The sequence below is a fragment of the Anopheles stephensi genome, chromosome 2 (genome assembly GCF_013141755.1).
Source record: "Anopheles stephensi strain Indian chromosome 2, UCI_ANSTEP_V1.0, whole genome shotgun sequence".
Classification (NCBI taxonomy): Eukaryota; Metazoa; Arthropoda; class Insecta; order Diptera; family Culicidae; genus Anopheles; species Anopheles stephensi.
Window position 1 is genome coordinate 82013100 of NC_050202.1, and position 27778 is coordinate 82040877.

Consider the following 27778-nt stretch of genomic DNA (forward strand, 5'->3'; position numbering starts at 1 on the left):
ATGGATTGATGGTGAATGGACTTCTACACTAGACTAATTATGTGTGATATCAATAAAAAAGGATTTGACGCTGCGGATTCTTATTCTCCTTAAAATTCACTCACTGTTTCTGAGTCAACAAGTGTTGTGACCCGTGTCTCGAAAAACCAAAAACCAAAAAAACTGTACCATAATCATTTATCATAAAGGTTTATTGTTTTTTTTTTCTCATTTTACTTATGTTTTGTCAGCCACATTCTCAGCGTTAATCGCCGCCAGTTTTTTGTTTGTTATCATTTTAACGATCACGTTTAGTTCTCATAGCTAAAATTTTACGAATGTGTCATTTTGTTGGTTGGAGCCTGTTTAGCTGGCAATCCTGTTATGTAGGCAATTAACACACACTCCATCATCCATCGCTCGTCCCCGCCAGCCCTGGTGGGGGGAGAGCTCATGTTACGGTAATGCAATTTTCAATCTACTACACTTTCGTTTATCTAATTGTCGCGATTTTGGGTGCAAAGTTTTCGAATTTAAACAATCTGTGTATGCGCTCGCTCATACATGACCAGCTGTTTGCGGGAGGAGCGTTGCTTTGGGGATTTGATTTTGTTTGCAAATAATCGAACCATGAACCAAAAACACAAGCCGCCCGCTCTCCACGATAGCGGGTAAGCGATTAGCATGGATGTAAATTTAGGAAACCATAAAAAGCTAATTGCTAATTGTGAAGCGGGAGTTCACAAGGGGATCCACACCAACACCGAAGCATGCTGTTGGTGGTGGTGGTGCTAGAGTCGATGAAAAATCATACTTCCACTAAATATTGTATCTGTTCTCTATGAGATATAATTTTCCTCTTTACTATATAGGTAATATGTATAAATGTTCGATAGAATTATCAATTACGGCATTACTATTACTACACATTTCCACACCTACGTTTCGTTCCGTTTCTGCCACCGCCCAGCTCCGCTCTCTCTCTCTCTCTCTCTCTCGCTCTCTCTCTGTCTGTCGTGGGTTCCTTTCCTTCTCGCTACCCTGCCTAAGTGGGGATGGTATCGTATCGTTTCGTGCTGGCGCGGAGGTTTTTCTTCTATCGCGATCGCGCGCATGATTTAGCTAGCCTGTAACAATGCAGTGTGTAGCCTGTAACAATGCAGTGAGACGCGATCCTCTCCTTCAAGGCAGGGAAATGTACAACAAAAACACACGCTAAACATGCAACGCACCGGACCTTGGATTGGCGAAAGCGATGCTAATCCTATATACCCATGACGAGATACGTAGGAGCCTGCCTTACGGGGGTCAAATTGGAAGCTTCCGTTACCGCTCTGTGCCGTTTGATTGATTGTGTGTCCGGGTGTGCGTGTGTGTGTAATATAATCTGATTTACTACAGAGCATATAAGCCTTAACAGCTTTTGCTGTGAGAGTTACAAAACAGAAAAGAAACAAAATTCAAATATCCAAATCCAAATCGCAATGCGTGTGTGTGTGTGTGTGTGCAAGCCTCTCATGTGTGTGAATGTTTAACCCGCCGTTTATGCCGTTCTGCTTTCTAGCACTCTAGCACTGTAACCGTGTCCTGTTCGTGAATGTTTTTACTCTGTTAGGTGAACAGTCCTGGCACAAGACAAAGCGAGCGTGCGTGCGTGCGAGCGAGGGAGAGAGAGAGAGAGAGAGAGCGCGCTGAACAGCATAATTATAACCGACCGACCGCTTTGCTGCTGTGCTCGACCCGGGGGGGAAGCCATCTGCCTTCTGTGGCTGAAGAAAATGGGGGGTTGGATTTTGACTTTTATAATGGGGGAAATCGCTTTCATCTGCGAAGGATATCGTCCGTAGCGGCGTCGGTCGTCCAACCGCCATCATCACCGCGGTCTTTGCTATTGCTATCGCTACTGGTACTGCTGCTGTTACAGCTGCTACTTCTGCTGAAGCTTTCGCTGCTGCTGCTGCCGCTATTGTTGAGGGCACCGAACGTGCCACCGTCTGCCTCGTGTATGCTGGTTGCTGTTGCTGTTGGGTCGGAAGGGGGGCGGTCAATTTTACTAATTCGATAATATTAGCACGAGCAGTTGTCTCCGCTTCGTGGCCGACTGTCGCGCGTGTTCAGCTTGATCTGATCGGGGAAATCGTTGTAAAGATCGCCCTGTGGAAAACGAATCTGGATTAGGTACAAATCGCTTTGGGGCTCCGTGCGCGCACGCGAATGGTTTCTACCTCGGTTTCTTGGGCTATTGCATTTTTGGCAATGGTTTGGAAAGCTAGATCCACGTTAATACCCTCCTTGGCGGACGTTTCAAAGTACGGTATGTCGTTCTTCGTCTGGCACCACTGCTGCGCTCGTTTAGTCGATACCTGCGGGGGGGGAGGAAAATAAGTTTGCGACACTTATTCTGGTTGGCATTGAAGTCCACCGCATTCCCAACTTACTGCTCGATTTTCCAAATCAATTTTGTTGCCCAGCACCACGAACGGAAAGTGGTCCGGATCGCGTGGGCTCGCTTGGATGAGGAACTCATCCCTCCAGGATTCGAGATTTTTGAACGTGTTCGGTGCGGTCGTATCGTACACTAGCACGCAGCAGTCCGCCCCACGGTAGAACGCAACGCCGAGCGACTGGAACCGTTCCTGGCCGGCCGTATCCCAGATCTGCAAACGGAAGCAAGTGAGAGAGAGATTGTTTTAGTAAAGAATTATGATCGGTATTCGATCGCCAACTACACTCACCTGCATGGTAACGACTCGCTCGTCGATCACCACTTCCTTCGTGAGGAAATCGGCACCGATCGTGGCCTTGTACTGGTTCGAGAAACGCTTGTTCACGTACTGGTTCATCAGCGACGTCTTTCCCACGCTGCTGTCGCCAAGCACGATCACCTTCAGAAGCGCCTTTTTCCTGGTAGCCATCTTCAAATGCACACTTTAGGGATATACTTTACGTACACACGATGATCACACACTGGTTTACTGTTGGAAGAGGAGAATAGAAAAGGATTCTAGTTAAAATTTTGCACTTCGTAAGGAAAAAGTTTTTTTTCTTCCGGTGACATCTAGGCCAACTTTCTTCTCTTCGCATGGAAAGATCGCATACAGTACAGCCGTCCGGTTGCAATGAGAGATAAGAAAGATTATGGTGGAATGTCTGAAGCGGCCATTAAAGTAAAGATAATATTGCCTATCTACACGTGGCCCCCGCCGCCGTCGGAACCTATGGCAGTCAGGGGTGTAGTGATGGATAGATACAAACGAGGATAGCACCCAGGACGGATCACTGCAACAAAGGCTCACAGCTTGACAAATCGTTCCTAGGGAAGTTGCGCAAGTTGGCATAAGGCGCCCGCTGCATAAGGCCTCTGCCACATCCGAAAGCGCCTGGCGATAGTGGCCATCAGTGAATCATTCTGATAATTTTTTTTTGTGCCGAACGCCCTGATATTCATTCTGATTTAATGAACCCAATTCCAACGGATGACGGTCCATTGAACCACGATTCTGGCCCCGGCATTGTAGGTCTGAATATTCCCAGCCTCGGGGCTTGGGATGGCGAGCGTAAAGCACCGTGAGATAGGGAAAGAAAAACACGGAAAAGGTCCGTGAATATTAATTCGAACTCGACCGATAACGTTCCGTTTCTGTAGCCAGATGCAGTTTTAGCTTTGTTTTACGATGCTTTGTTTCCGTGTTTTGCTGTGGTTGATTTTTTTTTTGTCGTCTTCAGTATGTGTTTTTTTTAAAGCAGCAGTGAAAGGAGTTTGTTTCCAATCAACAAGTATCATGCATGGATTTCCAGCAGCAAGTGTTTGATGAATCAACCGCCCTACATTAATTAGCTTTGACTGTGTTTGTGTGTGTGCGGGTTGTCGCCTCCCCTTTTAAGCTGTGTGACACATTGGTTCGATGCTGCTGTGAGGTGGTCGCTGCTGAATTGTTATCGCCTTTTTTCTCTTGGTGACCATCATCATCATCATCACCAGCGTGATCATCATTTTGCAAAGGGAAAGAGCTGCGCTGTAATACAGCTGAGCGGTTGTTTTCTGTTATTAGTCGGTTGAAGGTCTTTCGCAGCCTGTTCTCCTACCACCCTGCCATAACAAAGGACGCGTGCTGGCTGCTCTTGAGGTGCAAATATTGACACATAAAGGAAACGGACCATTGCGTAGCAGCCCTTGAAGAGATGTATGCACGCACACAGTCACACGCTCGTTCGAACTGTCCCGACAGACACCACACCAAAACACCACAAATACGTACGCTTCCTATTTTTTTTCGATATTCATAGGCCTGCTTTGATTTGTGACGTTCTCGATAGGGAAGTACGCAATTGGAATGACTCTGCTTGGTGTGTAAAGAAACCAGCGAAAACAGACTTCCACTTCCAGACTGTTTTTATCCATCCTCAGCCCAACGAGGCTTTGTTTTCATTGCATCCACCACCCGTTCATGACTCATAGCACCAGGCAGAGGTGTTGTTGTACGCTTTGTGCGTTTTGTTTCCAGCAGGTTCCATATTGCATATACGTTCCAACAATGGGTCAGCAACAGCAGCAGCAGCCATGCAAATGCTATTTCGTGTCGCTTTGTTTCTGCGCGCTGCTTCTTGCTGGGCCCTATGAATTATGGAAGTGTGGCATGCATCTCTTTACGTCATCAGCACGAGATTGGGAGGAAGTTCCTGGTCCATTGCTCGATTTCACATGCATGCTTTGCACACAACAACACAATGTTATCATATGATATCACAGCAGTCGCCCTCGAACACGAAGAAACAAACGTCATTTCTTGTTGTCACGGTGCAAGGAAGTGTCTATTATTTGCAACAGAACGCAATTTCTTTTCTATTTCTCTATTAGCTCACTCACACACAAGCACAGCACCACAGCGACACAGGTACACGCACTTGCTGGTGGGGTTTAGCTCGCGAAATTCTCGCCCAACCAATTTCCTTGACCCGTTGGAACAACGTCAAACGTATGATCGCAGCAAAAGTGACCACTCTCCGCCTAATGCCCCTGTTTTCTAACGCACAGTACAACGGTGGAGTAAGAAACCACCAACAAAAAAAAACAGGTCATTAGCTACGGGGAACGACGTAGAAAACCAACCACTGCGCTTATCTGCTACTACTGCCCGCAGCGTCCCACCAACCCGTCTATGTGTGTGTTTGTGTGCGCGCGTGTGTGTATGTGCGCACACACACACACACACGGAGGAAGTGGCCCGAAATGCAATCTTCGATTTTCTGTTGCCAGTTCCGTCGAGCTAAGGAAACCCGTACTGTTAAGGGAAAATCATCACTGGGTTCAGATGTGGTACCGTAGCGATAAGTGCGCTATAGGGCGTTATAGAGGGCAACGTTCAACGTAAAAGAATTTCCCCGTTCTGGAATCTCGAAATGACGACGACGACGACGATGACAATGATGACGACGGAGTGGACGAACGGAACACAAAACACCATTTACGACTATACACACAACTGGGGGCGCAAATTGTTGATCGAATTCGTTTTGCCTACACTAAAACACTACGTTTCGATACACTTTCGTACAGTACGGCACTGATTAAATACCTACAATTAACGATTTACGGAGCGAGCCCGAGATTGCTCGTTGTTTGCGTTTTTGTTTTCTGATATTTTTTTTCCTCTTCGACAGAGACAGAGCTGACAAACGCACACTCACACACATATATAGAAATATTGATTTCGCCCGCTGATTTCGCCCTGCACAGTGGTTGTGGAGGTAGAAAGTTTTGGACTGTGTTCACCTGGAATTTTAAATTGATCGTTGAACGGATTTTCTTTAAGTTTTTCATTGCAAATGATTTAATGTGATGTAATAAGTGTTGTTTTTTTAAGATTTCGAGCAATTTTCAACTAAATTAAGAAGTTGTTTTTTGTGCTGGAAAAGTAAAATGATGCAGAGTTCTACGAATTACATTTTAAAGGAAAATTAAGGTAATGGAATTTAAACTCGGTAACAACTCGGTAACATGTGTTTTTTAGTTGTACGACAATAAATTTACGTAAATGCTTTCATAAAAAACCGAAAAAATTCACGAACTTTGCGAGCGAAAATTTAAAATGGTTTAGACCCATGGATAGAATTCTTGAAAGCAATGAGGTTTTGAAACGACGGTTGCGCGTAGCGCATGAATAATGTTTTATTTAATGCCTGCTTATTTTGAACTCTAGAATAGATATTAACAAAAACAAAACTTTAACTTATTATAATGATAATAAAACCAATTTTATGTATTAAATAAAAAATAAGAAGGATTTCCTCTTCAATTACGTAAATAGTTTATAACGAAGCTTGCTTTCTTTTCCCTTAAATATATTCGTTTCAAGTAAATCTCTCTATTTTCAAGTCTAGAGAGTATTTTTTATCACACCACTCACTATATTTAGTGGCTTACTTAGACAAATGTTTGCAACATGTTCACCTACACAAAGTCAAACGGATTACAAACTCGTAAGCCGTATTTTTTATTCACTTGACCAGCAGTTAAAAGTCATAAATCAACTTCGCTGAAAACGGATACCGGTGATGCGAAAAAATCACATCCCTTAACCCGAAAGGGATGACAAGATGGAAAGGAGAAGGCAATGCCTAAACTCGGCTAATATCTAATCCTATCTCCGTACAATTGTTCAGTTGAGAAAATCCTACAAAATCTTATTAAATGCTGCTGCTGCTGCCGTTGGTGCGTCTTTTGCAGCCAATGGTTGGACCGTTACCGTTGGACCGAAGGACAATCCCAACCCCAGCTTTCGACGCCTGCAGGACACACCACACCATATGTGTGTGAGAGGGTACAACCTGCCGGACCTTTAACCATCGGTCGGTATCGTGCCATGGGATGAAAGGATGCATTTTAATCTACTTTTGCTAATTGCATTAAAAATTCGAAGCTGAAGCGTAAAATCGACAAACATTGACAAAAGATGGCGGCCGCACGTAAGGGCCAGGTAGCAAAAAAAAGAAAAAGGACGGCACGGGGGTTTCCGAGGCAAGGCTGTAACGGGACATAATCGGGTGCGGGTCCACCCACTCGTTTGGCTTCCGTTCGGATCTTGTTCGTGCTGGTTGTCCTTTTCACAGCATGCAAAGATGCATTCGGGATATTTGCGGGAATCGGCCGACCAGCGTATCCCTTTGCACAGCTTGATGTTGGCCGAGAGCGAGAAAATCATGTCTCGGAGGATGTAAAACGATTATGATAATTGTACGCAGCCGTAATAAAATCATCATAATTGTGGTTTAACGCACTGGGCTGGGAGTTGTGGACTTTCCGGCGGAATGATTCCTTCACATGAAGTTCCCGATCCCGATGGTGGATTCAAGCTGGCAGGTACAAACGATGTGGCGATTCTCTTCATTGTCTGTTCTATTATTGTCGTTTAATTTAATGAGTTTTTTTTACACACGAAGCCTCTTGTACATCTTCAAAAAAGAAAACCAGCTCAACTCTTAAAAGGTACAAAGCGCCGTTTAACATTTTCCCACCATTTAGTTTTACAATACCGTTTTGCACAATACAATCAGAGAAAAAGGACATCTGGTAAATATCCGCATCAGCAACAATTGCTAGAGAACAGAGCAACAATACATTTTCAATGATCATTTTCACGACTGAGGACTCGCAACGGGACATCTCAACAGCGTTCCCAGGCCACTGCTAACGCTCGGACCATCGGGCGACAGGTTTCTCGACAGCTCACTCGACACTCGCCAACCTGACAAAAGTCAATTTACCTCACCAGTAGTCATCATTATCCGTCCATTTGCTGGCAAAAGGCAATCCAGAAGGGGACTAAAAGGTCAATAAGTGTGTTTTTCTGCCGGTTGACATGGAAGGACATGCGCATACGCTCGGTATGCGAAACGGTGGCAGAGGTTGCTAAAATTGGATCAACTTTCACAGATCCACAGTTGACTTCCTGCCAGAGTGATCAGTCTCGCTGGCGATAATGAGCAAGTAATTAAGCGGGGAACCGGGGAACGCGGTTGTCTATTGATGATGCACCGGGGCACACCGGTCGGGTCGAACGGGCTTGGCGGACGCATCCAGAACACGGTCAACTTCGATTTCACCCAGTCAAGGTGAAACAGCCGGGAGGCTCATTTGGGACGCTTTGTGACGGTTTGCAACAGTGCTAGCAACTGCAACGGATACTGCACGCACAATATCGACCTTAATTAGGTTAAATGGTGCACACGACAACAAAAGTTACGGGGTGGCTGGTGTCCTCGGGCGCACTGGGGTCCGTCCCGTGCAGGTAATCGAACGATTGAAAGGAAATGACGTTGCTCACAAGCGCACGTACATAATCAACACGCACACGCATGTTCGACTGGTGGATGATCGATCGATTCCGACCCGGTAGCACGCCCGGTACTCTGTGTGTAGACGCCAGAAGTTAAAGTCTGTCAGGCTGCACCCTGTTGCATGTTGGTCCGAAAACGGTGGGCCACGCCATCCATCATCTTCCACCGCCGTCAATGGATGCAGCTCAAACACTAGAATGCGTTGAAATGTGTATCGTTAATTAAATTGAGTACCCGAAAACAAGTCATACGGTGACCCTTCGGCCACCCGAACCGTTTGTCACCGCTACGCTCGTTAGGTGCTTGTTACAAGCGGTGATGAGCAAAGGTGGTGACAACAAGGTTGATCTAACAATCGTACCAAATCGTGGGTTTGGATGCGTGAGAGCAAGCCAAGCAATGGCCACCAACACACAACAATGGGGTTCTTGGGATGGTCAAGCAGCAGCAGCAGTTGCGAAATGCGAAAACTCTGACGGTGGGCGAGGATGGCGTTAAGGATGGGAAGGGGGTCGAGGGAATCGCGAATCTGCCAAACAAAGGGAAAGCGAGAAAGATATGATTATCACTTGTATATTACGTATAATCTAAAATACTTTATAACGTATAATTATGTTATTTGAGCTGGGTGCAACAGTCCAGTCCCTAACAGGTCTTCAAGATTGGGTTGGTGCGGGAGGAGCAGTGGCCCGGAGGGCAGGAGGCCAGGCTATACCAGGTACGAAAATGCAGTTCGGCACGTTGATAAAAAGCTTAAACGATTGGTCAAAACTGTGGAATAGAATTTAAAAGGTTTTATTAATCGATGGGACTAGTTGGATGTTGTTTTTTATGAGCTAGGAGCTAGGATGAAGGATGAGAGTGAATGATTAAAAAGATTGAATTATTTCCAAAATCACTCATTATTTACCAATTAATTTACTAATTATGGTTGCTTTCAGTAAGTTTATTAATTAAAGGAGTAACACCATAACGCTTCTACGCGTTACTAGCAGCGTATGGCGCTTTACGGTGGGACTAAATATGTATTATATACTACGAGCCATATTGAAATTTAGAAGTTTATTACACGTGGGAAGTCTTCTACGGCACTATAGCAGCATTATATAAATAAAAAAAAACACTAAAACATTTTTTTTATACATTTTAAATCTTTTGGTCAAAAAGCAACTAACAATTCTTCCACTATCACGCACGCACCCCATCGGGTAAAGCTTAAAACGATGCAAAAACATTCCCGCAACCTGTTCGACGTATCCTTTCGACGCACATAAAACTGTTCCTAAACCCCTGAAAACCCCCTGCGAAAACCCTCCGTACTGTTACTTAGCCGAAACTGGCCCGCGTTTGGCGTGGTCCTGGTCCCCCCTTAGGGCACATTTGCTTTCGTCGATCCCCATCCCAGCAAAACGGCAAACCAAAACGCGCAGCACCCAGCCAATCACTGAGTTGGTTGGTTGTTCAATTTTCGAAAATTTTGTTCAACAACTTGTGCTCCCCGAGCTGCCCCTGCCGAGCCCTCGCTTCGCCCGCCCCATTACGGCAACGCTAATCACGCTGGTTAAGAGGGTGTTTCATCCCCTGCTGCACCGTGTTCTCGCACGGCAAATTACAAACAAGTGTGGATAATGAACGAAAATAAGCTCAAATAGTTTTCTACCTTTGGCTGTCTCTGTCTGTGTGTGCGTGTGTGTATTTATGTGTTCGCACAGTTACAACGAAAAGAGCATCCTTTTTCGCGGCTCACTTGCACCGAAGGAATTCGCAACTCTTGCTGAACAAACGAAGCAGCGCAGCAGAACCGCACAAATCTTCCGACGACGACGACGACGAGTGTCGATGATTAGAGATACTTACCAAAAGGCAGGGGAACAAAACAAAAAAAAAACACCAACACGATGTGCGTGTCGGTAATCGGTTTCTGCGTACTTGACGATAATCGGGCATCAGCGAAATGGGATCAGTTTAGGGCGCTCGAGGCGCAAAGCAACATCGCTCCTTACCGGGAAGGTTTTTCCCGCCACAAGTGGCGGGCCGTTTTGCACCACGAACGCTTTTCGCCCGGGGGGGGGGGGGGGGGCGATGCAGCAAGTGATGCACCGTCGCCGAACGATGCACAATTCCTGTCGGTTATGAGTTGTGTCTCTTCGCTGCGTTTGTGCGAAACAACAAGGGGGAGGGGGGAAAAACGATGGATGATTTCTTTACACTACCAAATTGAAGAAACGGTAGCCCCTTAAGCAGCCCATCAACCCGTTCGGTTTCAGGCTCGTTTGCTGATGAAATGTGCTTTTAAAAGCACAAAATGATTTTCACCCGAACCGCCCGGCCAGCTTCCTAAACGGTGGTGAAACGGTGTCGATCGGTACTAATGACTGCGTAGTGTGCGTTTCGTGGCGGCAGTGGATGTTGTGGTGCCTGTGCACTGCTTGTACTGGGAATGGTAGAAGGATATATTGCTGGTGGTTAGGGAAGAAAGCAGGGCAGCTCAATAAAATTACACGACCGATTGTTTGTGCAATATCAATCGAATGGAGCCGGTTGTTAGAGTGGAAGCAATGAGAAGTGAGGAAAAATCTAAAAAAAGGAAATTATTTACAGATTGCCTTTAAAAAATATGAAATTTAGAAATGATTAAAGAAAATGAATAAAAACAGCAATAAAAACTTATAAATACCAAGTATTTTAAAAAGTGACAAAAAACCAACAAAATTTGCAGTAACAAAAATGAAGTAGAGAGGGTTTTAAGTTCGTAAGAAACGGCAGAGTCAATCTGCTAATGGTAAAATACAAAAAAAGAAAGGAAAAATTTCTCAAAATAGTGTTTTTAATAATTAATAACTAAAACAATGAATATCAAACAATTTTTTATTGTAAAAATGCTTACAGGGTTTTTCTGTTGATATGGCAATAGAATCCATTTTTATGGCAGGCTTCTTAGATGAAATGCCAAAAAAGCTAGTTAATATGGAACTAGCTTAGTTAACGGCTTCAGTTGATAGGCAAAATGAAATATCTGTTATTGTGATGTCCTCAGATGATATTGTCATAGTAGCCGTTGATATTATACACGTCCTTTCAGCACCCGGGTAGGTGCGTGCAATATCAACGGCTACTATGATAATTTCATCAGAGGACATTACAATAACAGGCATTTGATTTACCAGCCTTATGAAGCCGTTTCCATATCAACTAGCTTTGTTTGCCTTTTGATCTAAGAAGCATGCCATAAAAATGGATGCTATTACCTTATCAACTAAAAAACCCTGTAAAAGGAATTGAAACACGAAAAAACAGAATTAAAACAGAAATGTTTTTAATGCGAGAGAAACTAGTTTAAAAAATTGAAAAGAAAAAATATTATAAAAGCAAGGAAAAAAATATAACATTTCGGTAAAGTTGTATGGAAGGAAAAAAATGAAAAGAACTAAATTAGGAGAAGGATCTTATGCAACTGCTTCGAAAATATCTAAGAACGAAGAGTTTAACTGAAAGGAAACAGTCCTTTTTTCACATCAAGCATAAAAAGAGTTTAAACAATAAAAAAGAGAACAATGCAAACAATGCTAAAGAGAACAACACTTTGATTTTGTAACGTAAATGAATTACAAACGAAGTAAATAACTATTTCATTAAACTCTGGGAGAAAAGTGAAACAATAAATGGTCAAATAATAGACTAGAAACGAAAAATCACTTAACACAAGAAAAATAAATGAAAATAACTCAGTTCAATAGAAGAATAAGAAAAATACTAGCGAACCAACAGGGGAAAACAGACCAATCAACTACATCAGTAAAAGAAGAATAACTCTCGACAATTAATTAATGTTTTGTTTAATATTTATTGATCAATTACAATACGTTTGCTTCGTCCGGCTGCATACTACATCCGAATGCGTTTTTGTTATAGCTAGTTCATTAAATATTACGATAATTTACAGGGTTACTAACCACTCAGTCACTAACTCGCTCGCTCGATTGGGAGATGTGTGGCTGTAATTGAAACTGCATGGAACCGCGTACACTAATCGTGCTCTCTCTCCCTCTCTCTCTCTCTCTTCGTAGCCTCGTATCGGAAGATTGTTTACCGTCTATAGTAGCAGCATTAGTGTAAAACCGGGGTTACAGGGTTATACTACATGACTAACACGTTTCGCAAACAAGGGGCGCCACCACTCTATTCCTACCGGCCTATGGCGACTATGTACATGTGTCGATTTACGAACAAGGAAAAAAAACATATTCCCTCCTGGTAATGGTGTCCTTATCTTCTCTTGCCTAACCTAACCACAAAAATTTACAAACAACATTATAGGAAAACTCGGTAATACTTTCATTTCTTATCAAATAAAGGGGATTGCTCCGGTTGTGGGCTGCTTCAACGCCCGTCTCTGTGTGTGTGTTTCGAATTAATTTTACCATAAACAAAGGAAAGCCAACGAACACCTCCGAACTTCTCTACTCACTGGGTACAAATGGTTACCGTGCGCCACGCGACAGCAGGGTTTTCCAGACAAAAGCGGATGTTTTGTTTTTTGGCACTGACGTCAAACCGACGTGGCGATGAAAAGTGTCCCAAATTTTTTTTTAATTTTAGCCATTGTGGTGCATATTTTCCTCATCGCTCGGACAATCGTCCATGTCGATGAATTCGTCCTCGTCGTCCTCCTCCTCGCAGCTACCGGTTGGGCTCGAGGCGGACCGATTCTGATGATCGCCGTCGGTCGATTTGCCCGATCCGGAGCCACCCTCTTCCTGCTGCATGCGCTTGTGTTTCGTGCGACGATTCTGGAACCATACTTTCACCTGGAGGATACGGAAAAACGAAGAAAAAACCGTTAATAAGAAGTTCGTAAAAAAAAGCGTTAAAAATGGCGGCTCCGTTCAAAGTCCGGCTGTCAGTCATGTACGCACCCTGCCAGCGGCTAGGTGTAATATGACACAATTAGCCGGTGACAATCGAGCGTATGTGCGTGTTTTCACGCCTCGCTAGGCGGGAGGAAATTGTAAGTCAACCAAATGATCAGGCCACCCGCGAACGGGAAGGGCGGGGCAGGCAGGCAAAAAAAAGGTGTCTTTATACGGCACGGTAATTATGAAGTGAAGTAGGGATATAAATGTAATTTAATCTAATTTACACAGGCTGAGTGACCCTCTTAGCGATCGCATGCGTTCGTGGAGGCGGACCTGCCACACAAAAGCTCCTTATAAACGGCTTGTTTGGAGCAGTCAATCCAATAATTCCTTCGTGGGGCTTCCCCGGCGACACATGGACATCAAAGGAAATTGGCTGGGTTTGTTTGTTGCGCGAGATTTACGTAGAAGTGACCATAATTACCTGCGTCTCGGAGAGGTTTAGGTTCTGGGCGAGCTGCTTACGCTCCGCACCGACGACGTAGTGGTTGCTCTCGAACGCGTGCTCCAGCTTGAGTAGTTGCGAGGGTGAGAATGCGGTCCGGACTCGCTTCGACTTGCGGAACGGTATGAGGTAGTCTGTGGAGCAGAGGATAGAAGAACAGGAGACGTAAGATTATCAGTATGGCGGACCTGTGACACGTGACAGTGACGTGGAAGGCGCTACATATTTGTAGCAGTGAGTATTAAACGCCGAAATGGAAATGAAAATGCAACGACCTGGAACCCTGCCCACCTGGGCACACCACACGCACGCATTTGCCTGCGTTTCTCTGTGTAGGTGCAATCAGTGTGAAACATTTGTAGCAAACACACTACTAGCGCCTCTAGCAGCGTAGGCAACCACCACCAACCGGCAAGTCTATTACGTTTAACACACAAACTAGTGTTCACGGTACGTGTAATTAAATAATTTTATATCATTACGGCACACACAGGCACAGGCACTATTGCACAGGCGTGCTTTAATGGAGGTGGTGGACCACCAGGTCTCACACTCACACACGAGCGTGCCATCGCCATCCGGACCGTAATCGCAATAAAGGATGACATGGGGATTGCAGTGCGTGTGTGTGTGTGTGTCTGGCTTTGCATGTGTAAATGAGTTTTTAATGGAAGGCTCTGCAATTGCAAGGGTCGGACCATTTTTTTGGGTGGTGCGTCAACCCTTTTCTTAATTTTCCCAGACTCACCAGCTCCCTCGAACAGCAGCTGTTAAAGGTGGCATTTCTTCTTTGTATTTCATTTTAATACTAAGCCTATCCAAATCTCTAGCCTTAAAAATGGTTTCGCACAAATTAAAAAGCAATCAACACGACGCTTTTTCGCCCGTCTTTGTTGGAAAGGCTGCCTAGACGCGTAATTAGCTTTTAATCAACTTCCAGCACCACTAATTAATACATTTTTCCACCCGCGAACATGAGCGAGAGACCGCGCATGGAAAAGGGCGGTGTGTAAATGGGCGAACCATTTGCGAGGAGAAACAACACCGTGAACATAACCACTCAACAGGAACCAATGTATGTAGTGGGCCCTCGAAACAAAAAAAAACTTAAAAACTCCACAACCCCACCGGATTGGCTCGAAACACCCCCGGGGAAACGGCTGCGTGTAATTCAATTAAAATAATCGTATCACTGTGACGCGATCGTTCCACCTTTTTCCGGCTCTCTCTCTCTCTCTCTCTCTCTCTCTCGTTGAGTGTCACGGTCTGTCACTCGATACGCGGAGGGCTTCAACCCTTTTTGCGCTACCGCCCACCCTTCTACCGCGATCGCGATCTTGTGGGAGGCGTCCACACCTCCGTCCGGGCGCGGAATGGCGAGATAGGCGAGAAGTTGAAAATTAAGTTAATTTAGATAATTCAATTCCAACAACACCCGAACCAACGGGGTTCGCGATCACACTGTGCGTTTTTTTCATTGTATTCATCCGTGAGAGAGTGTGTGTGAGGATGTCCGGAAGAGCACCACAAGCACCACCGGCCATTAGGCTGTGTAGTTGGTGTTTTTAGCGCCTGCAAATATGCAAACTCATTCAGTAGCTAGCTTGTTTGTCAGTTTTGGGTGGTAGAATAGAAAAATCCTACCAAACCCGTACAAACAAACACATTGAAGTTGATCGCGCGAGAGGTAACACGGTTCGGTTCGGGTTCGTCGTCTATGGTGCGCAAATAGCAATACATGTCACCTTAATTAAGCGAGCGATCGGCGAGAGGGCGCGAATGATTGATTTCTAAGCCAGCCACCTATTTTATTCGCCTATCCGTGATCTAATGATTGGTTTCACTTTTCTTTCATCGTGTTGTGTGCTGGGCGGACTGGCAGAATGGACAGAACACAGAACAGAACGCTGCTGTGGACGGGCGCGATCGATAAGATCTGTTTTCATTTAAAATTCATATTTTGTTTTTTGCTGAGTGTGTGCTTCACACCGTGTTTCTTTCATGCCTCATCTTCTACGCTGCCCTGTTAGTCTTCCTGCCCGTCCATCGTGTCCTTCACATGGTTGTAGCTTGTAAGTTGTGGGTTCTGTGTTTTTTGTTGCTGTTGAGAGTGTGTGTTGTATACTTCTTGCAGCCTTATCTTGCATCGTTTGTTAATATTTTTTGATACGTTTTTCGTGCCCTTTTTTTCCCCGTCGCTTGTGTTGTTTCTATTTAGTTGTGTTTATTACCGTAGATTAAGCACGTCGACCGGTCGGTGAAACGCAACGGTCCTCCCTCTTTTGCACCGAAATGAATATTTCATTTCATGCCACTCAACGCACGGTGGTAAGGTGATTTCGTTTTTGCCAGCTTTAGGTGTGTGTTCCCTGCTACCCCTGTATGTCTAATATCTTAGTTGGGTTGAGCGCCACCGGATGTGCAGCCAGAGGGGGATGCACACTTTTATGCACTTTGGTTTTTGCATCCGTACGTGTTTATACCTGCCTACCAAAAAACAAGCAATTAAGCGTTGGTTGACGAGAGAGGTATCACAAGGGAAGAAGAATCTTTCGAGCTGAGGCGATGTAACGTGGAACTAAATTAGTGCATAATTAATTAACGACCGAAACGGAAGGTTGGCTGGTCAGCTTTGGAAGTGAAGGAACATAACCAGAGGTCGTCCGTGGATCAATTTGTTGCTCAACCTAACACGAGCACGGAGCCCCATCATCATGATCGCCAGATCATTCACCGATCAAGCATCGATGCTCGAATCGAACGGCAAGATTAAGATGCTCGTAAAAATGCTCGCCCGAATGTTACCGCTTGATTTTGTTTTTGGGGCTTAAAAATAAAAAAAAAAGAATTGAGTGAGAAGCTGCGCTGAGCCATTTGTACGCGTTCCCCTTTTTGGTTGCTCTCCTTTGGCGTGTCTGGGGTTGCTTGTTCGGGTGTGTAATTATGAATGAAGACGAGCTGTTGCAAGAAAGATCGAATCGCTTGTGCTTGCTGTGTTTTTGTTGTTGTTGGTGGTTGGCGTCAGACGATCCCTTCAGCTCAATCGGCTTCGTTTCACGTTTCCTGATCAAAATCAGCAAACTTTTCGTACTTCTGCCGTTGTTAGTGAGCTTTTGGAACATGGGGGTTTTGACAGAGGGTCGTGCTTCAACACAGGGAGAGATACGGTGGACACACGATATCGGTATTAAATATCTCATTAATTTATTTTCATCGCCATAAATTAATGGCTTGATTTTGAGGGTCTTTCCTGAGATTGGGAGAGAGATCAAGAGAAAGAGAGTTGGCTAAACGATGGAGGTTAATAGCTTTGATATTTCAATCCTCAATGAGCAGCTAAATGCCTAAACTCATTATGAGTGAAAAGGAATGGAAAAATAGCGTTTTCAAAACTAGCCAACCTTCATAGCCGTTAAGCATTATTTAGCAAAAAAAGATGTACCTGAACGGGAAGCATATTATTATTATCACCCCATTCGGACACGTTTTATGGCCGGATAATTGGTGAGCTTCGAAACAATCGGTCTCTTGGGGAAAAAATGAAATTGGATTTTAAAAATCAGGTTTTAAACCACTCAAAATCGCGCTTCCTCGCGGGGTTAGCCGATGACCGAGAGTCCCTTTGTGCAGATTGTTAATTAAATTTGTACACACACATTTCAACCAGCCACATCGTTCGCGTAAACGTTTATGCCTGCTTGTGAAGTGATAATTTAGCAACAAGACAAGCTTGCACCCCTTCCGGCCATGCCCGGAAGACATTTGCATTATGGAGCCAAACATTTGAAGGGTTTCGTCGTACACAGAAGACACAGAGACTTGTGTTGCAGCATCATGCGAGCAGCGTGAGCAAAACAACGCTTCGCCCGCTCGTATGTCCGTTTTCGCTTAATGTACATTTACCGAGTAATTTGTGGCGTTTCCCCTTTTACAATGGCGATGTAATTGTGCACTTAAAATTCCCGACAAGCGAAGGGACAAAAATGTTTGCCTCCACCCGGTGCCTGGTGCAGGATAAAGGTTGGAGCGGGAGAGAGAGAGAGAGAGAGAGAGAGAGAGAGAGAGAGAGAGAGAGAGAGAGAGAGAGAGAGAAAAGAATGAGGCGCAGAACACCAAAAACTAACAAGCGCCTTGGGGGATAACAGGGCAAACAGGTAGAAAAAAAAACCAGCAACAACAACGACACACACACTCAAACAGAAGAGTGGTAAGCTTTAATATCCAAACCACTTGCCTGCTTGCTTGCTTGCTTGAAGCACAAACACAGGCGAAGTATCCGGAGCGCAATGCCGCTTGCGAGTGGCATAAATTAGCTGTGCCCCATCGGACGTAGTCGTTAAAATGCGTATAAATTGTGGAATTCGATTTATTGCTCCAGCATCCGTTGAAATTATGAAGAACGGCCGTCGAGCGAGCGTGTTAGGGCTTGTGGGCGCGATCGCCCCGTTGCATTGGATCCATCTCGCCGATCCATCCAGTTCCAGCCGAGTGTTAATATCTTCCTGTTCCTTTTTGCGCCCATCAAGCGTTTGCGTGCACGAGGTGATAAATTAGTGATAAATGAGCTTTTATTAACAGCTTGCATGGTTTGCATGGTTTGCTCGATGTACCAAAAGCCCCCAAAAAGAGTTAATCGAAACGTAAGCAGCGTAAGGAAATCGGATCGGAAGCTGCACGGAGCTGCGATTCGCACACGCTCGATCGCTAACACGGGGTTTGTTTCCGCTTTCCAATTTTTTCTTCCCCCCGGTTTGTCGTCTGTAGATTAAACGCTTGTAACACATCTGTCCTCTGGGGGGAAGTTTTTTTATGTGTTTAGCTTTTTTGATTTATTATTTACCTCCTGACGGGTTTTAAGCTGCTGCAGAAACGGCTTGTCTGCTGCTTGTGGATGGATGGGTTTATCACAATATTTATAACCCGCTCGTCGTGTAAGAAATTGTAAGGAAGAACTCTCAATAAATACGAAACAAGCTGGGCTGTTTTACGACCTTACCGAAGGACCTCAATTTTGATCACAATTTATTTCAAATGCAATATAAAAATTGTAAGAATAGTCCTCTTACTGGAAAATTGTCACGGGCATTAGAAAGGACATCATTCGGTGAGGTTTTGATTGCTAAAGGGTAGACAGCAAGGGCATAAAACGAACTCCTACCAGGAACCAGGTAGGAACCTATCTTAATTAGATCAGAATCAACGTCGTTTTTAACGATTGCGACACACACACACGCCGTTAACAACACGCCAGGTTAAAAGAAAGCGAAGCAGGAAAGGAAAGGCGAGCAAGGTGTATTGTGGACAACAATAAACACCACTTTCTTCACATTAAAAAAATATGGAAAAAAGGGAAAAAGGGCAAACATAAGTGGCCCCGAAAGAAGAAGAAAAAAACATCGAGTAATGTCCATTCTAGGAATTGGTAGGATGATTCCTTTTCATCGTCAGTTTGTAAGGCACGCACCAAGAAACCTTTCTCGGGTTCATCAAAAATAGAATCCTCATGGGTGTGGGCCAGGTCTCATCACAGAAGAGAAGCCACCATCATTCCAATTAAGGATGCCTGCTTTCTTCATCATAAGAGTCACAGCTTTTTTGGTCCCTTTTTTCTTGTTTTGTTTGGAGAAGTTATGAAGAAAAGGGAGGAATGAAATTAGGCTACTTAAACAAAGCGGAATATGTGTAATGTAAAGCTTGGGACCTTTTGAGAGTCGACTTCGGTTCTCTTCTCTATTATTTTGGGGCTTTATTAGACAACTTTTTTGGTGAGTTCCCTCAATGGGGCTAGGCTTGATACTGGGTTCTGGAGTGTGTGAAATAGTTTTATCTCTACCACTAAGCCATTTGGCACTCAATTTTAACTCGTTTTATATGGCAAATAAAAGACGCGGTCGGTTGCGGTTTGCCGTCGGCTTGTTGTAATTTGCATTAAAAATCGCGAAAAATCAATTTTGTAGCAAATTCGAACCTTCTTTTGCAGTATCCTTAAATATTATTTACAGTCCTGCCCGTTTTCTACTTACTTCCAGGGAATCCGATCGGGAACACACCACGTCCATGGCGGCTCAACAGCCACGGATAGAGCGGATAGCTGTCCCGCGGCGGCAGGTTCGGATTGTGCAGATGCGCGGTGGCCGGATGCGGTGGGAACGGTTGGCCAGCCTGGGCGTGGGCCAGTGCCGCCGCCTGGAACTGTGCGGCCAGAAAGTGTTGATTATGGGCCGCCTGTACCATCTCGGGCGTGTGCAGGAACGGTGGCAACGACTTGATGTCCGTTTGGCCCGGTTGACCCTGGGCTGATGGGTGTGAAGGATGTGCGGGTGGTTGCGAGGGACTGACCGGGAACGGGCGGACGAGTCCTGGCGGTAGCCCGGGCACAACGATCGGTCCAACCGATGGACCACCGGGTGGTGGTGGTGGTGCTGGTCCTCCCTGCGGTCCTCCCATACCCATCCCGACGACACCGGATGGCGGTGGGGGAGGTGATGCGGGCGGCGATGGACTGCGCGGTCGTTTGAGGGAAAGCGGAACTGCGCCCGGGCTGGAGTGGCTCACCGGGGGCGAAAGGCGTGACTGTAGTGCCTCGAGCGATCGGACGCTTGCGTGGCTTCCTTCCAGACTTTGCGGACTTTCCGGAAGGCGCGTGATGCTGTAGTTGTGCGGTGGCGATAGACTCTGGAGCCGGTTCAACCGCACCGAGTAGCTTTCGGACGCGAGCGGGCTGGGCGTACGCTGGGTGGGGCCACCACCCGGACCACCCGCACCACCCGTTTCCGGTTTGGTGATGGTGTGCGGGGGGGATGGGGGCGATTTCGGGGTGGTGTTGCCGACTATCGAGTCGATGCTGAAACCGATCCGGGGCTGCAGCGTCGGCATCTTGTAGTTGGTGGCAATCTTGAACACCTTCTCCTCCGTACGGCACGTGTCGATCATGAAGGTGGCAGTCGTCGTCGGCGGGGTCCTCGGTCGTTCGCGAACGGCACTCGTGTGCGACTCAATTTTGTCTTGCCTGTTTTGCTGTCGAAACACGCTTAAACGAGCATCACCGGCTGCACCACACGTACGCACACATGAACACGCGTGTGTTGGTGCTTGAAGCGTGGGCCAATTCTAGTTTCCGTTTTTTTTTGCAACTTAAACGACACTTTCCAAATGCGGGTTTGTTTGGGCTTTTTTGCTTCACTCTCACAATCGTAAACGTCACTGAGATAAACGATTTAATTTGTCAGCACAAAATCTTTTGCATCCGGAACATGCACACACGCGCACACACACTGAATGGGTGGAATTTTTCTTGTTTTCTCACTTAATCACACTTTAACGCACACGCACGCGGAAACTGTGTGCTGCTTTCTTTTATTAAGCAGCACCTTGCTCCACACCAGTAATAATAAAAAACGAGCAGGTTTTGATTTTTCTTCCTTCTTCTTCTTCTTCCTCCTCCTCTTCAAACAACAACTTCACAACGCGAAAGATCACAAAGCAAACGAACGCGAACAACACACGGTGACGATCGATCGATCTGCGCACAGCGAACGCATAACTCGGAATGAATGAACGAAGGGCGAGTTTTTCTCCGCAAAGCTCTCGCAGCGTCGTGCGTTTGTTCGGTGCGCTTTGTACAACCGTTCGCCCAACACACGCACACACGCGCATGCGCCATATTGATTGTGAGCGAGTTTGTGGCGAGTGGGCGGAGCCTAGGCAACTACGGCATCGCGTTTATGTACTGGGAAAGCGTGGTGGTTGCACGGGTAAAATTATGTTCCCTTGTTTTTCCTCGCAGGGAAATATCCCGGCTGGCTGGCGTTGTATATAATGTTTCGTTTTTCTTAATTCGATGAAAATAGAGAAAAGAGGAAGCGAAAGAGAGACGGAGAGCGAAAAGAGCAACGGATGCTGCGGATTCGGTTTGCAGTCAGTGCCTGCTCCGTTCTTGCATGTGTCAGTGATCGGTTCAGTAGCTGGGACGAATTTATCGATCGAAACGAATTAAGTTCAACGCGAGGTGAGAGCTTTGTTGCCTTTGTTGTTTTTTCGCCTGCTTGTTTGATCCCTGTGCAATGTTTTCTCTTTTTTTCCTTCCTCTTCCTCGTTCGATCGCTCACACTCCCATTGATGGTGTGGTGTATGTATATACCATTCGCTTTATTTATGATACTTCCATTAAGCGCTTGTTATAAGTTCATTCTTTAATTGGTCTAGTTCATTTGTGTTTATTTTCTTTCCACGGTTTAAGGCTCACTGTTTCTTCCTTGACGTTTCTGCTATTTTAATTGGTACAATCACCGGGGGTTGTTTTTTTTTTATTTTTTTCGAAATCGCTTTTTTCTTTCTGCAAAGAACGTCTGAAGTGTCAACCGTTTGCTGTAATCCTCTGTCATGTGTCAGTTCGATTACTGGCGCAACTAAATTCGCTTCCCTTCAGGTCCAGTCCGTTTTCGGTTCTTAGACACTGGTCGCAGTCGCATAATAATGCTTGATTGTGCTCAAATTTTGAACTGTACGGAGTTAGCTTAATCATTATTTGAAGGTCGTGACATTTGGAACGGCTCAAACAATTACATCAGTCCCGCAAATTTCGTACCAGTTTTTTTTGTTTTGTGTGCTATCTTGCTGTTGAGTCAAATTAAAACACCGTACGAATAAAGCGCGTCGTCAAGATTGATTTAGATGATAATTGTCTTTATTTGTTTAATTAATGTATGTTGGCTCTGTGTCTTTTTTTCTCTGTCTTGTTTTCTTCCGCGCCTCCGTCTTCTCTATTTCCAACCACAGTAACACAGTGCTTGCGGGCGATGTGAAAACGACAGGAATTAACCTTCAGGGCTGGCCTCCTACTCCCCCCCCCCCCCCAGCGGTTGGTGTTTGCGATCGTATTCGGCTGATAAGAGCAATTAATTAGCTCTACTTCATCAAGGTTTTCGTGGGGTGTTCGCTTTCCCTGTTGCTGTTGCTTCGACTGGGAGTTGTTGTTGGGGACTGGGAGGTGTAAATGTGCGTGACAAAAATCTGGCGACCCCCATTGCACTGAATCTAAGGCTGATGAGGAGCGATAGATCAACGCGCTAATTTTGTGTTGAACGATGTAATGTATCAATGGGGGAGCATTTAACAAGGGAGGGTCATTTTTACTAAGTAATACTAGAACAACTATATTTGAATTGTGTAACATACCTTTAAATATAATTTTGGATATTTGTTTGAAGTGTTGTGTTGTTGTAATAAAAAGTTGTCAGTCGACTTTATTATTTGTATTGAAGAAAAATAAAAAAATCATCCTCAATTAGATTCAGTTTTTTATTATTAAAAAATTTGTGTTTATTTTGAAAAAATTATTAAACTATTATAAATAATAAATCAATTTTATAAAATACTTTCAGTTTTAATTACTAAAGACAATATTATCCAATAATATAAAAAAAACATGACAAAGAATAACCTTTACGATTAGATCACTGATATACTCCTTGACAAATTAATGAAACGAAAATATTCTTATAATTCTATATATAAATTCGAAATATAATTCTAATAGAAACGCTAATTAATCTATTTTGCAAATTTTATGCTTAATTTGACTTAAACATTATGCTTGTTTTGACAGATTTAAGTTAAAATTAAAAATACGCAAATTCCATTTCGATTTCGCTGTTTACGCCAGATTTCTGAGTAAAGCGTTACCAAGCGTTACAAATATGTTATCTTCGTTATGTGTGTATCTATCATCTCATTACTTGAGTTATTTGAAAGAACATTGCTCATACTTACTAAAATTTAACAAACAAAAAAACCTTTATGAACTCTATGAAGGTGAAATCATTTATTAAATTAAAATAACAGCATTAAGCACACAGGTTAAACTTTATGAGCTTACAACATCACCACATCTACCACACGTACGTTAATGTTCCCTTTTCCAACCTGCAACGAGTGTGTAAGTTGTAATCTGTTTAAAGCAGAAAGCTGCTGCAGCAACAACACCACACCGACACCGATTCGGTTCATCGGTTATGGAACTCATAATTTTAATCTCATCCAACAGCAAAACAGTCGCGAAGGTTTCTCGCGTTTTGCAGAGCCATTTTTGCTTGCAGCCCTCGTTGCACAACGCAAATGCTACAAGTGCTTTCGAGGTGAGGATTGAATTTTACGACATTTACGGTGAAACCTAATAAGAACAAGTGGGATCGCGGTGAAGCGCCTGCTAATACGATCTGCTCGAGACACGGACATCGGTGTACTATTATTATCAGCAGGATGGTGACGCCACCATCGCCGGGGAGATTGTAAATCATTATCACTGCTTTGTTACACTGGTGTTCTTCTTCCACTCAACACTCCCGTAACACAACCGTATCGGATGTCGGGAAACGAAATGGGAAAAATGGGGAAGAAATCCTTGGGACCCCTACGCACCCCGTACACGGCAAAGTTGTCGTTTAATCGTCGAACCTTAACCAACAATTATCGGGTCCGCTACGTACACTGTGTGGGACGGCGTGCAAGAGCCACTAGCAGTCGGTCACAGAGAGAGAGCGAGAGAGCGAGATCTTAATTCCCACAGACACACCCGCTCTAGTGAGGTTTCCCTCGCAGTCTGGCCGGCGTTCGTTCGTATGGGGCTTCCTGGGTCGCGGTGACAAACCCTAAGCCCCCGCCGCCGTCGCCGAATGATGTGTGCACAAGGTGAGAAAATTTGAAGACGATCAGCGCTGGCCGTTTGAAAGTAATTGGATAAATGATGTCAAAGTGGCGCCAGGGTGATAAACTTATTTTAAGCTGATTTCGTTGGCGTCCCTTTTTGTTCCGCGCGAGGGCTTAGGAATTATGAAATTGAATAGTGAGGTTAGAAAATTGGACCCACGGTGATGAAGTTGGACGTCGAAACGGGTCACAATCACAGCACAATGATTGTGATGATCATTAAAACATGACAATCGTGCTTTGATAAGGCAAGAGGCCAGGCCTGTCGCTGCTCAAAAGCTATGACCACAATTGATCGGTAATGGAGGATGTTTTGCTGGAGCATTGCGTGACCGCTTTTTTATTGCACGACCGTCAGCAGAGCACAGCGAATCGAAACGGGGCGGTGTTTACACGGCCGCTCACCCGTTGTCCCTCAGCGTGCCGTGCTCCTACGGCTGTGTGCACGAGAATAAAATTACACAAATTTACCACTTATTAATTAAAACATCATGGGCATAAACTTTGCCTTATTTACAAATAAATCAACACGTTAAGCATGAAATATTTATGAGCCCGGCCGAAGGTGGAAACGAACGCGGAAATCGAATCGGTGGTGGATTCGCGAATGCGGGAACGCGAGAACCAGCGTGACGCCTGCGAGGCGAATGTAAGATCGGGCACACCAGATTCAGCGGTGGAGTCCCCACCTTTCGGCAGGAAAGCGTGGTAGAATCGATCGCCGTCTACATGTTCGCATCGGTGACTCGGCGAGAGAGAGAGATGCCCAAGGATCGAGGATCGAGGTGGGTTATGAGTGGTCATCCGAGGTGGTTGAATGTGACTGTGAAGTAGAAGTGATGGTTTGCCAGTTTGTGCAATGCTTTCAACACTTGGATTCCTCCTGTAACTGTGCACCTCGAATACCTATCGCACCGGAGCTGTTAATACCGTACACTCATCAAGCTTCACTTCACTGATGATAATGATGATGATGATGATGGTGACGAGGATGGTGATTTTATGGGTTTGCAGGCTGTTGAGTACGGCAGTCGAAAGGCCGAACAACAAAACAAAACAAAAATCACATTCACAGACACACCTCACGGAAGGGTACCAGTGCGCAAAAAAGGGATCTTCATTGTGTTGTTGACCGGGGTGAGTCTAAAGCAAAAAAAAAGAAGAAAACCCCGAGCAAGCAAACGTGGAAGATTTCGGGCCCAAATATTTGTTTTCGCCCTTGTGCTGTGCTGCTTCCGTAATTTCGTTTGGACACGATCCAGCTACTGCTCGATGATGGTTAATACGGGTGAAGCATATTTAGTTAGTGGCTTGATCTCGTTCCTCGAGATACGACTACGGCGCAAAGTGAACAATTGACGAGGAACATTAAGATGAGCTCGGGAAGGGGTTATTTTTTTATTTCGGAGGAAGATTTCCACAGCGTTAGAATGAAGAGGATACGCTTGACGGGTTTATGGGTCGTTTTTATGGCGGATGGTTTAAAATTGGTGCCTTGAGCTTGTAGCAGCTGAGATGAGATTAGGGTTTGTATTAAAAATTTGGCGTTCGGTGTTGAAATTCGGGCAGCTCACTACTGACATCTCATTTAATCGGTTGACGGATGGAACGGGAGTATTGTTGAAGCATAAAAATATCTTAAAAGTTATATTTTATTACCTTCATTCTCTCTTTGACAATGAATACAATAAAGCAAAGTTTACGTAGGGCTTCGTATTTTATAGCAGATAAGACTGCATTATCGATTTTGATGTGGATTTTTTTCAATGAAATATTTATTTTAGAAGGTAAATTACAATTAATCTATCTATCAAATCGTTATCTTAATGGTTTATTTTATTTAACAATCATTTCACAACAGTATTCTGATTAATACGATCGTGGAAAGTTGAGTTATCTTGGTCCTTGAACCTATTAAATAGTTCATCCTTCACGTAACCTTATTCCGGAGATGTTCGCTTTGCATTTTTGACTGTAAACCCTTAAGCTCTATATTTTTATTTTGTTAAAGCCAGGCTACATGATGCGAGATGCCAAAAAGATTTCGCCTCCTCGAGCTGAAATTTCGGAAAGATTTCGCTTCTCTCTAGCCCTCTCTGTCATTTTCCATGCGTTGCCATGGTAGTTTTCGATTGAAGAGAGAGAGATAGCATAAAGTGCTCTAAACAACGCGGCTAGATGAACCGAGAGGATTTTGACGGAAAAATTTCGCAAATCCCCCCCTTTTTAGCGAAATGCTTTTGGCATCTCGCATCATGCAGCCTGGCTTTTAGAAAATAATAAGATTTAACTTTGAATGCAATCAGTTCTAAGTAGATGCTATAAGAAAGTGTGACAGCGACTACTAAGCGTATTAGTCGAGCCATAATTCATGCACCGTCATGCTAGAATTCATCCGTTCATTTATTCATTTCAGAATAAAATTGTTAACGTATTTTAATATATTAATTTGGAATACAGTTAAAATAATTAAATTTCTTTAAAACAAGGCATTTATAAATTTTTTATAAAAATAAAGTTTCTAGCAATTGTGCTTTATGCTGGTCATAGCTCTAGAACCGAATACCAAACGAAAAATCAAATTTTCCCACCAGCTTTGTAATGCCTGTTATTTCCCAGGAAAGGCCACAATTCTCCCAAAAACCGTACGATTCCTTTATGCATCCCGCTCATCGCGTTCCATCAAAAGCCAGATTGAACAGATCGAAAATCGTTTTAATCGTTTCGTGTGCCTTACTATAAACTATCTAACCGTAGAAGTAGCCAGTTTCCCATGGTCCCAAATTATCGCCGGCTGACTCGGTAAGTGAACACCAATTTCGGTCTCCGCGTGTGAACAGCACGGGTGAGAAAAACGAAAAGTCTAAATTCATCAACTCCTGTAGGCCAAACCCAAGTCCATCACACCATCTGCCTAATTAGAAGCACATTCGACGGCGCAACGGTGTCTTACTAGGTGTCCTACTAAGTCTCGCCGTTGTCCTACGCTCGTTCTGGGTTGGTTGGTGCAATTACTACCAAGCAAGCCGAGCTGTCCGCGTCACACCTTCGACACACACACACTGGTGGGGCACGGAGAGCGACAAGATACAGCGAGTGTCCGATGGCTCACACTTTGCGGCACCTAATTGAACGGACGGGTGCAGGATGCTGCCGCTGATGGACGGGTTGAACGAGCGGGCAAATAATTAGTGGAAGCGTTACCGGTTTTGGGCTTAAATTAAGCCATTTTTCAGTCCCCGGAGTGTCCCGCCACTCTAATCAACCCTGCTGCCAAGTGACTGGGGACGATCACTGCTCTGTCGCTCGGTCGCTCTTATCAGCGTCGGTTGGATCGGGTTTCTGCGAAGACAGAGACATTAAACTCACGGTTAATTATGTCGATTCTCATGAT

At 44.6% G+C, this 27778-nt stretch overlaps 2 protein-coding genes across 10 annotated transcripts; both read right to left on the reverse strand.

The window, feature by feature from the left end:
- Positions 1-170: 170 nt before the first annotated feature.
- LOC118505624 (ras-related protein Rab-7a) lies at positions 171-5687 on the reverse strand. Of its 9 annotated transcripts, none has more exons than XM_036041687.1 (5): positions 5560-5687; positions 2715-2954; positions 2418-2636; positions 2205-2342; positions 171-2133 (listed from the first exon to the last, which is right to left on the reverse strand). In XM_036041687.1, the coding sequence occupies exons 2-5, from the start codon at positions 2892-2894 to the stop codon at positions 2047-2049; spliced, it is 624 nt and encodes a 207-aa protein (XP_035897580.1). In that variant the 5' UTR covers positions 2895-2954; positions 5560-5687; the 3' UTR covers positions 171-2046. The 9 variants fall into 9 exon arrangements, with proteins under 9 accessions (XP_035897580.1, XP_035897584.1, XP_035897583.1 ...); XM_036041691.1 differs by having other exon boundaries at positions 5502-5615; XM_036041690.1 differs by having other exon boundaries at positions 5461-5606.
- Positions 5688-12140: 6453 nt separating this feature from the next.
- Positions 12141-21238, reverse strand: LOC118505625 (homeotic protein empty spiracles-like). The gene is made up of 3 exons (XM_036041697.1): positions 19701-21238; positions 13657-13811; positions 12141-13124 (listed from the first exon to the last, which is right to left on the reverse strand). The coding sequence occupies exons 1-3, from the start codon at positions 20608-20610 to the stop codon at positions 12912-12914; spliced, it is 1278 nt and encodes a 425-aa protein (XP_035897590.1). The 5' UTR covers positions 20611-21238; the 3' UTR covers positions 12141-12911.
- Between the last annotated feature and the right edge of the window lie 6540 nt (positions 21239-27778).

Bases quoted from the DNA above. Each gene is read 5' to 3' on its own strand.
- LOC118505624 (XM_036041687.1), bottom strand. From the start codon at position 2,894: ATGGCTACCAGGAAAAAGGCGCTTCTGAAGGTGATCGTGCTTGGCGAC. The intron at 2,637-2,714 runs GTGAGTGTAGTT...TTCCGTTTGCAG, and splicing joins AGCGAGTCGTTACCATGCAG to ATCTGGGATACGGCCGGCCA. The intron at 2,134-2,204 runs GTAGAAACCATT...CGTTTTCCACAG, and splicing joins CAATAGCCCAAGAAACCGAG to GGCGATCTTTACAACGATTT.
- LOC118505625 (XM_036041697.1), bottom strand. From the start codon at position 20,610: ATGATCGACACGTGCCGTACGGAGGAGAAGGTGTTCAAGATTGCCACC. The intron at 13,812-19,700 runs GTAAGTAGAAAA...TCTGCTCCACAG, and splicing joins CCCGATCGGATTCCCTGGAA to ACTACCTCATACCGTTCCGC. The intron at 13,125-13,656 runs GTAATTATGGTC...CGTATCCTCCAG, and splicing joins TAAACCTCTCCGAGACGCAG to GTGAAAGTATGGTTCCAGAA.